The 10,885-nt window shown below is 45.0% G+C and overlaps 1 protein-coding gene across 1 annotated transcript in view; it reads left to right on the top strand.

Annotated features, from left to right (window-relative positions):
* Positions 1-4,400, top strand: part of LOC136628715 (zinc finger protein 585A-like) — a 56,784-nt gene extending 52,384 nt beyond the window's left edge. Inside the window, exon 5 of the mRNA XM_066604816.1 lies at positions 2,495-4,400. Within this exon, the coding sequence (XP_066460913.1) occupies positions 2,495-3,832 (1,338 nt within the window). The 3' untranslated portion in view covers positions 3,833-4,400. The remainder of the gene's footprint in view (positions 1-2,494) is intronic.
* The last annotated feature ends 6,485 nt before the right edge of the window (positions 4,401-10,885 follow it).

Genomic DNA, 10,885 nt, shown 5'->3' on the forward strand with positions numbered 1-10,885 from the left:
GAGCGGAATGGTGTCATCCAGTGCGATTGATCCATGTATTATCACGGATCAGACGCATGCGGAATCCGTAATTCCTATCCGGTCATGTGAGACCGGCCTAAGGTAAATCGCTACCTCTTTATCACGTGACCGGCGACCGCTCAACAAGGTCACTGCTCCAGGCTCTCGGCGACCATTGGTCGCTGGGAGTAAGGAGATTTTACATTTCCTGGGCTCCCCGACTCCTGCGCATGTGTCCGGTGTTTTGCCGGCGGTCGCGTGTGCAGAATCCGGGAAAGTTCACGGAGAAAGATCGCGTCGGGGTGCAAATACGGAGCCCCCGCTAAAAAGTTTCATCCCCTCTCACCGATCGCATCAGGCAGGGGAGATGAAGCTTCACCTTTTTTTACTTTTACGTGATCGACATTATCCATTGCAAAATGGCGAACCCGTGATCAGGAACCGCTCACCGCGGCTCTCCGTGAAATCTCCAGGCTCTCAGCTAAATTTTGTAGTCAGGAGCAGGGAGATTTTGAATTTCATGGGCAATCTTTGACTTTTGAGAATGCGTCCGCCACTTTGGCGACGAGCGCGTGCGCAAAAGCTAGGGTAAGGTCCGCTGATAAATCCAGGGGCCTTACGTATGTAATTTCATCCTCCCTCATGGATATGATCTGTGGGGGGAGATGAAACGTAAGCTTTTTACACTTTAAATGATCACATGCTGGGTGACATCCCTCTGCTCCTGGCTACACATGGCAGCCAGGAACAGAGGGATTTTGAATTTCCCGGGGCTCGAGCCCCTCTGTGCATGCGCCCGACGATTGACATCGGGCGCGCATGCGCAGAGGGGGACTTCGGGTCCCGGAATACCAGGGACATCGCGGAGGAGCCAAGGTGAGTATTTTCGCATCCATGAGGGGAGGTGAAACTGGAACTTTTTTTTACTTTTTTTAAACTTTTTCGCGATCGCCGCTATCCACTAGATAGCAGTGATCGCGGACTCGGGGACCGCTCACATCTCCTGGCCGGTAGCCAGGAGATTTTGAATTCAGAGCAGCTGAATATCTAACTTCTTTACCACTTTTGTGTACCTTATTGCGAACGGCGCTATCCAATGGATAGCGCCGATCGCAATGATGGGGGGGGGGGGGGACGACTGCCCGCAGCCTAGGATGACAGCTCCATGCTGTCGGCTACCTGCAGGCACCGACAGCATGGAGCTGTCACGTCCTCAGCCAAGTGGGCATTAATCCTAAGAGGACGCATATTTCTACGTCCTCTAGGATTTAAAGCACACTTAGTGAGGATGTAGAATCCCGATGGGGCCGTCACTAAGGGGTTAAGATGAATAATTTCCTGGTTACAATTGACATTCCATCTCAAAATCAAACTCCTATAGAGATTTCTACCGCGCCCGCGACCCTTACATGAGAAGTCTTGATGGTAGTGCATTTATGTAAACCATCTGTACGTCTATGACTTGTATATGTGAGGTCTAGATGGTAGCGGTTTATGCTCACAGATAAGTGATTTAGTGACAGTAGCGGATTTCTGATCGGTCTGTCATCTAATCCCGTTAATTGTTCTGACTGCGGTTCTGGTTGTTGTAAGAACCTGCAGTCTGTGTTTGTAGCCCAATAACATTTTAATGTATACTAATAAGGGATACATTTTAGGTATATGTCTATTCTGTGAAGGGCCTTTTCCTTTTGGTTACAATAAACTTTTTCTGCCCCAGAGAATTTATTTTGCAGCATGACCGGGAACTATGAAGTGTATAGGCTCCAGGGTCATACAAAGAAGCCATGGGGCCCCAGAGCAATACTCAGAATGCCTCCCTGCCCCGGCCTAGTCCTGGTCTGAGGTGACAGAATATAGAATTACTGTATGTACCAAGCTGTCTTATAGATGAGCAGTTCTGTATTTGCTGCACACCGTGTGTTACTGACATCCGGCTTCATGGGAGATTTTATATGAGTTCTTTATGGAAAACCAGAAACTAATGTTGGTGCAGAAATGGCCGAACTCCATCTGTATGGAATATACTATTCCTGTAGCTTGGGCTCGGAGATGTACCGGGGACAGGAGCCCGGGGCTTGTGGGGGACTCTGCTGCAAATTACTCTTCATGACCCTTTTTCAGACCCCCATGTTATTGATGAAAACCAGAATTAGTTACTTGTAAGTCCCGATTCACAGCTGTAGTTTTTGGTGATGTTTTCTGCACTGACAATCACTTGGTCTTTAAGTGAGCTGCAAACCAAGCGCCTTCTATAAGTGAATGATCCTCACTCACTTGCTCGGTCAGGACTCGTGTTTACATGGACAGACAGTTGTTTGTAATGGCTCTTTTCAGTGATTATTCTAGCCACTGTGTAAAAGCACCCTTAGATGATGATTACCTTTTTCTCCATGACTTGTTATTTGCATAGAAATATTATAAAATATCAGAATCACTTTAAAATCTATAATATTAAAAAAAATCAACTTTATTCTTGGCAGATGACAGTATCGGGAGCTCAGAGGGACGTCTGATATCTGCAGATTGTAAAGCAGAGGATCGTGGTATCACACAAGATACATATGAAGAACCTGTGATTATCCCAGATATCCCCTCAGCCCTTTACAGCAAAGATCCATCATCTGATTCTCTTATACAGGTCCCATTTTCTGATCCATCACACACTGATAAGCAGAATAAATGTCACAGAAGGAGAAAACATCAAAGAGCTGACAGAAAGAAGAAGCCATATTCATGTTCAGAGTGTGGGAAATGTTTTGCAGTAAAATCACTCCTAGTTATACATCAGAGAATTCACACAGGAGAGAAGCCGTTTGTATGTTCAGAATGTGGGAAATGTTTTGCAGTGAAATCAGACTTTGTTAAACATCAAAGAATTCACACAGGAGAGAAGCCATTTTCTTGTTCAGAATGTGGGAAATGTTTTATACAGAAATCAGACCTTGTTACACATAAGAGAATTCACACAGGAGAGAAGCTGTTTCCATGTTCAGAATGTGGGAAATGTTTTACATGGAAATCATTCCTTATTAGACATCAGAGAAGTCACACAGGAGAGAAACCGTTTGTATGTTCAGAATGTGGGAAATGTTTTATATGGAAATCACTCCTTGTTAGACATCAGAGAAGTCACACAGGAGAGAAACCGTTTGTATGTTCAGAATGTGGGAAATGTTTTACACAGAAATCAGACCTTGTTAAACATCAGAGAATTCACACAGGAGATAAGCCATTTTCTTGTTCAGAATGTGGGAAATGTTTTGCATTGAAATCACATCTTATTAGACATCAAAATAGTCACACAGGGCTGAAGCCGTTTTCTTGTTCAGATTGTGGGAAATGTTTTGCAAGGAAATCACTCCTTGTTACACATCAGAGAACTCACACAGGAGAGAAGCCATTTTCTTGTTCAGAATGTGGGAAATGTTTTGCAGGGAAATCACTCCTTGTTACACATCAGAGAACTCACACAGGAGAGAAGCCATTTCCCTGTTCAGAATGTGGGAAATGTTTTGCAGGGAAATCACTCCTTGTTACGCATCAGAGAACTCACACAGGAGAGAAGGCATTTTCTTGTTCAGAATGTGGGAAATGTTTTGCAGGGAAATCAGTCCTTGTTACACATGAGAGAACTCACACAGGAGAGAAACCGTTTTCTTGTTCAGAATGTGGGAAATGTTTTGCAGGGAAATCACCCCTTGTTAGACATCAGAGAACTCACACAGGAGAGAAACCCTTTGTATGTTCAGAATGTGGGAAATGTTTTACTCGCAAATCACATTTACTGCGACATCAAAAGTCTCACACCGGAGAGAAGCTATTTTTTTAAACCTGTCTTGTCAAACTACAAAAAAGGTATAAAAAGTAAAGTGACATGTCATACACAAGGAAAGGGAAGCAATTCAGAGCAGTAAGTGATGAATAAGAAATGTATGTAATTACCGATAAACATCCGTTATCCGGAAACAAATATAATCCAGATAACCCACCTTTATATCAGCCGTGTACATAGAATATTTTACACTGATACATATAACTGCGTCTCTAAACTTGTGTCTGACTTCATAAAAGTTTACTTGTGTAACTTACATGTTTGTATTTGGGCCGATCTTTCTTCTTCCTTTAGATGATGTTTCCACCACTGAGCCCAGCAAGGGCGTCTCCCCTCCATCTCATCACTATAGGGTCATATACTAGGAAGAGTCGCACACAGTAATATACAGCTGTGATCACATGGGAAAGGTTCTACAACTTCAGTGTAACATATCAGACTTTACTTATACAGGACTATACAACTTGGGGCGCACAGCCCGATAAAACAAACCCCCTACATGTTTCACACTCAGATGAGCTCTGAACACACCAGATTTCAGGAGAGCCAAGAGTTTTATACATAAGTGACAACTTGGGAAATCTGGTGCGACATAATAGCCCATATCAGGGTGCAAACATTTACAGATCCGGTAGATACTGCCAACAGGAATACATAAGATCTTACTTAGACTTCAAGCCTAACAGAACCCGGGCGCACAACTCCGTAATCCAGTAAGACTCACGTAGGAAAGGTTTTCTGTGCCAATCACCTCACTGAGAGGGAGGATTAACCCTTAGAAGACATATTGAATGGTTTTGGATGAAATGTTGTGATGTCATTCAGGCAATATGGGTTCTTTGTACATTATAGCCATTTCCTTCCCGGGGAGGGGATTGGCACAGGAAACTATTGGTACATGAGTTTCCTGGATTATGGAGTTGTGTGCCCGGGTTCCGTTAGCCGTGAATTCTAAGTCTGATCTTATGTATTTGTTCTGACAATATCTGCCCGATCTCAGATTTATATTTTCACTTTCTGTGGTGATTGAATGTAAATGTTCGCACCCTGATTGTGCCGGACCGGCTCTTCCAAGTTACCACTTATGTATAAACCTCTTGGCTCACTTGACATCTGACAAGCCATGACTAAGAGCTTACCTGAGTTGGAAAGGGGGAGGCGGTTGGTCTTAATGGGTTCTGCACAAAGGGCTTTCCCTTATTCACTAAGCTCAGTCTTTACCACACGCTCCTCTAGATGCTGAGGCAATAGTCAGACAGTGAGGGGCGTTGCTAGCAGCCCATCAGGATTCCATTGGGTGATTATAAGGAGCTGATGAGCACCAGTGGCAGCCGCAGGCCTGGCAAAGCCCTCCAAGTCAGCTTGAAGCATGGCATAATATATTGCATATCAGTTATACCCGGACAGGCAATAGTGTTTTGGACTGTTGCCAGGTCTACATCTAGAGGAAAGAAAGTTTCTACACAACATAGAAAGTGTTCTTTACTGTAAGAGCAGTGAGACTGTGGAATTCTCTGCCTGATGATCTGGTGCTGCTCACTAGAAGAGTACAAGAGGGGCCTGGATACCTGTCTAGAGTGCAACAAGATTCCCGGTTATAGTCACTAGTTTGCTTCAGAGGGGTCGTGATCCCGGGATCCGTGATCTGGCTAACAGACTTCATTGGGTATATTTGCCTTCCTGTAGATCAATATTGGGGTAATAGGCTGAAATCCATGGATTTACTATGCTTCTATGTTTTGTTACTATTTATTGTATCGCTGCAATTAGAATCTGTGGTAAAGGATAACATTCTATATAAATTACACCAGCATGACAAAGTAATAATGCACCAAGTGTGGAAATGCTGGTTTTATTCACAAAACCTCTCTGTAGGGGCTTTTACCCACTAGAGTTTTTTTAACACTGCGATCATTTTTTTTTTTTTTTACTGCAAATGTCAATGGGACTTTCTAATGTTAAAATCGCAGAAGAACAAACTTGCGATTTTAACATTGGAAAGTCCCATTGGCAGTAAAATAAACGCAGCGATATCGCAGCATTAAAAACCACTAGTGGGTAAAAGCCCTAAAGCTTAGGAAGAAAGTGAGAAATCAAAACCATAGATTCAATGTTTTCCCCACAAGCATAAAGAATGACGGCTCACCAGGCCTCACTTGTTCCGCTGTCAGGAAACTTCATAGGCTCCATTTATTCCTAGGATGATGGGAATTTGATTGTGGAAATCCTCGTCTTTTGTGCAATTGCATCTTAAGTAGAGATGAGCGAGCATACTCGATAAGGCAAGCTACTCGAGCGAGTAGTGCCTTATTTGAGTACCTGCCCACTCGTCTCTAAAGATTCGGCTGCCGGCATGGGTAAGAGGTGAATTGCAGGGGGGAGACAGTGAGAGAGAGATCTCCCCTTCGTTCCTCCCTGCTCTCCCCCGCCGCTCCCCCCCTCCTCCGGCACCCGAATCTTTAGAGACGAGTGGGCAGGTACTCGAATAAGGCACTACTCGCTCGAGTAGCTTGCCTTATCGAGTATGCTCGCTCATCTCTAATCTTAAGCGATGGGATTGCACAGAGAGGATGTTAATTTTTCATTTTTGGATATGGACCCTTTTGAAGTGTAACAGGCGGTTACTGTCCGCTTAAAAAAATGTTTTGGTAATAATTCTCCCTTCTTCGCGACTCACACTAAATAGTCAATAGATCAGAGTCTTGGCCGGTAAATGTAGGATTCCAGTCATTAGTATTAAGGTACGGAGTAAAATGTAAGAAGACCTGTGAATGTAGCGTCTATATAAATTCCTATGTGACCAATGGTGCTGGGATGATATGTGTTTCCTTACAAACTCTCCCACATAGAGAAGTCCATACATAGAGAGGCAGCATCCACGGCAGCAAGATGAATAAAAAGGAACTTTATTCCATTATGGTTCTAGTAGCAAAAACAACAACATGGACTGCAAAACCAGGTAGTAACGGCGACGTTTCGATCCAGATAGGATCTTTCTCAAGGCCAGTCAAACTACCCACACTCAAAGTTTATATAGATGTAATAATTAAAAACTAATTACCACCAGCTGATTGATCGTCATTGGTCTGCGTCCAGTGAGTGCCGTCATCATGCTGGGACTACCACTGCCACAGCGTAGGCCTTCCATCATCGGAGCAGAAAAGTGTTTCGCCCATCATACCTACTACACATGCGCCAACCAGGCCAGCTGTTCCACGGCCCGACCTACGTCACTCCTCACATACCTCACTCCTCACATACCTCAAGCGAATGCGCAAGAAAGAACAGCTATCGAGTAGCCAGTTGCCATAGCAGCGGACGCTCCCTGTGATAATGCAGGCCCATCATGCCTACTACGCATGCGCCTACCAGACCGGCTATCGAACGGCCCGCCCTACGCCCCTCATCACATACCTAAAGCACATAATGCGAATCTTTAGCTGGCTGACTGCATGGCCATCTGAGTCAAAATGCCTAGGTATCGGCAAATCTAGCTTCTTCGTACGAATAGTACTTTTATGGCTCAGAATCCACGACCAAGCCTCCATCGTGGTTTCACCCACATATAGTAGGCCACACAGACACAAGATAAGGTATATAACATACATGGACTGGCAAGTGTATCTTTTCTGGATCCAGTATTGTTTACCCATCCGGGTATGGTGGAATGTATCGCCCCTAGGAAGGTTGCTACAGCATGAGCATCCGAGAAAGGGAAAGTTGCCTACACGTCCAAAAGATGGGGTGCCTGCTGCATGACTATCCATCATACTATGCACCACTCTGTCCCGGATGTTCGCACCTCTTCTGTATGCCACCAAAGGGGGCCGGCCAAATTCATCCACGGACGGGCAATTTTTTTCCCAACATGTGCCAGTGCCTACGAATAATACTGGAGATCCTACCACTCATGGGTCCAAATGTCGAGATAAACGGTATCCTAGGGGGGCTTTTCAGATTTCAGTCTGGGAACCAATAAATCACCCCTCGGCGCAGCATGTGCTCTTGCAGCCACAGATGCCACCAAGTCATCAGTGTAACCCCTTTGTAAAAACTGTTCGCACATCTCCGAAAGCCTGGCATCAATGCAATAATCTGCTGCATTTTGGCGAACACGAAGGCATTGACTCCATGGCAATACCTTCAGCAAACATCTAGAATGAGAACTCAAGTAATGGAGTAGGTTATTTCGATCTTTCTCCTTGCGGTACAAGTCAGTGGTAAGCACCGTTCCATTTTTGACCACCAGGATATCCAAAAATTCGATCGACATAGTAGAGGAGGTCAGCATGAATTTCAATTCCGGAACTAAATTATCAAGGTAATTGTGGAAATCTCTCAGCTCATCAAATAAGCCGTTCCAGAGCATAAAGATGTCATCTATGTATCTCCACGAGCTGCCAGTGTGGAGACACATAGACGCACCTCTCAATGTGGTCCATATACATGCCCGCATAAGTAGGGGCCACATTGGACCCCTTCGCAGTGCCCTGGCACTGCCTATAAAGGATTTATTAAAGAGAAATACATTCTCAAAAATGAATTCCAGCAGCGCCAGGGCAAACTGCAGGCATGTATTGGACCACTGAGATGTCAACAAACGCTCCCTTACAGCTTTGAGACCTCAGGAATGGGTAGTGTTAGTATAAGGGGACACCACGTCCAGTGTCACCAGGATCGTGGTGTCAGATACCCTCGCTGCACTCAACTCAGATAAAAAATCCCCGGTGTCTCGAATAAAGGCGGTGGCCCATGTTGCTTATTGTCAATGGGCTGCGCGACAGCCGCTTTTTCTGGTGCATGCACTATAGGTATGTGATGAGGGACGTAGGGCGGGCTGTGCGATAGCTGGTCTGGTTGGCGCATACATAGTAGGCATGATGGGCCCGCATTACCACAGCGAGTGTCCGCTGCTATCGCAAATGTCTGCGTGATAGCCGTTTTTTCTTGCTCATGCGCTTGAGGTATGTGAGAAGTGACGTAGGTTGGGCCGCGTGACAGCTGGCCTGGTTGGCGCATGTGTAGTAGGTATGATGGGTGGGACACTTTTCTGCTCCGATGATGGAAAGCCTACGCTGTGGCAATGGTAGCGTGATCACGGCGCTCACTGGACGCAGACCGATGACGATCAATCAGCTGGTGGTAATTAATTTTTAATTATTACATGTATATAAACTTTGAGTGTGGGTAGTTTGACTGGGCGTGAGAAAGATCCTATTCAGATGGAAACGTCACCGTTACTACCTGGTTTTGCAGTCCATGTTGTTGTTTTTGTTACTGGAACCATAATGGAATAAAGTTCCTTTTTATTCATCTTGTTGCCGTGGATGCTGCCTCTCTATGTATGGACTTCTTGGTGAGTAGAACAGGCTTTGGATCCAGCCTGAGGAGGCGTGTCATCATTGTGGCTGTAGATCACCTTAGGGTGTGAGACACCTATGTGAGTGCTGTTGTGGCATTGTGAATTATCTGACATAGAGGTTTGCGGAACTGGGCAAGAAGCATGTACCCATTGCAGTGCCTTTTGTCTGTTTCTCACTTGATTGAGGGTCAGAAGCGTTGTCGTGTCTACTTAAGAAGAGCACCCAAAAAGTGTGTAGGGACATCTAGGGGGTGAGTGCATCAGGGAATGGTATAGACTTTCCCCAAGGAGAGCACCTGGAAGGTGTGTGGGGACACCTAAAAGCTAAGTAAGGAGATTTATAAAGCAATGCTCTTCTGGGAAATTTATGCAAATCAGAAACATGGAAAAATACCTCTACAGCGCCATCCATTGGATAACAGCATTCCTTCAATTCAAAGTGACCTTGTAAAAAAATGTCTACAATGATTGGGATTTTAAAACTAAGCCAGAAACCATGCATAAACAGACTGTTTCGGGGTGTTTGCCCCTCATCGGGTGTCCCCACATCCCTTCTGGGTGCTCTCATTTGGAAGAGACTATACCATCCCCAAATCCACTCACCCCCTAGGTGTCCCCACACACTCTTTGGGTGCTCTCCTTGAAGGGGTTTTGTCATTAAAAGAAAAATTATCTAAACTTACCTATTCCTTCCCTGTCTGTCTCCTTATCATATCTTCTCCTGGTTGAACTTCTCCAGTGCCCCAGATCAGCTCACTGCAGGCGGGCCCCAGCTTGTTATGAAGGCTGCTTATCACAAACCCCTTCCTGCTGGGTCAATGAAGGTCACATCCTTGTTCTGTAGCTTCACTGCCTAGGAAGGAATTGTAATCTATTTCAGAGATAGCTCGCATGAGTAATCTCTGAAGAAGATAGGCAGTCCTCCTGCTGGCCTGGGAGCTGTGACCTAACGTGCATTGGCAGACTGCCAACCAAATGTACGTAACCTCACAGGAAGGAAAAGAATCAGACAGCTGGACCCCCCTCCTCCCCCTCCCCCGGACTGCAGGAGACAGGAAAAGATGGGGGAGGAATAGATAAGTGTAGCATTTTTCTTTTTTAGTGACAGAACCCCTTTAAGGAGACACAACACCGCTTCTGACCCACGTCATGGGCCCCTCACAGACTAAGCCAGGGACCTGCTGCATACTGATGAGGGGAAAACACCCCATAGAGGGATGGTTTCTGGCTTGGTTTAAAAATCCCAATCAATCATTGTAGACTTTTTTTTATAAGGTCACTTGAATTGAAGGAATGCTGCCATCCAATAGATGGCGCTGTAGAGGTATTTTTCCATCATTTGATTGGCAATTGTTCAAATTATTATTGTTCAATATAAACTGAATGCTGTCGGTTACAAACTGTTTTTGTAGATGTGGAATGGAGTGGTCAATACTCAAGAAGAAGGCCGGCTGAGGGGAGAACTATATAAAAACATATCAGGGGGCACTAGACTCTACTAAACAGAAAGACCGGGTCCTTTAGTCCACAAGGCTTTAGCATTCTTATATAGAGGAAACTAGACTCTGCCAAACAACAGGACTGGGTCCCTTGGTTCAGTGTGTCGTGGATTTCCTTTTGTGTCCAACGACTTACTTAATTAGGAATGTTTACACCCTTCCAGATTAATTATGAATTCATTATGCGCA

This window comes from Eleutherodactylus coqui, chromosome 5 (genome assembly GCF_035609145.1).
Source record: "Eleutherodactylus coqui strain aEleCoq1 chromosome 5, aEleCoq1.hap1, whole genome shotgun sequence".
Taxonomy (NCBI): domain Eukaryota; kingdom Metazoa; phylum Chordata; class Amphibia; order Anura; family Eleutherodactylidae; genus Eleutherodactylus; species Eleutherodactylus coqui.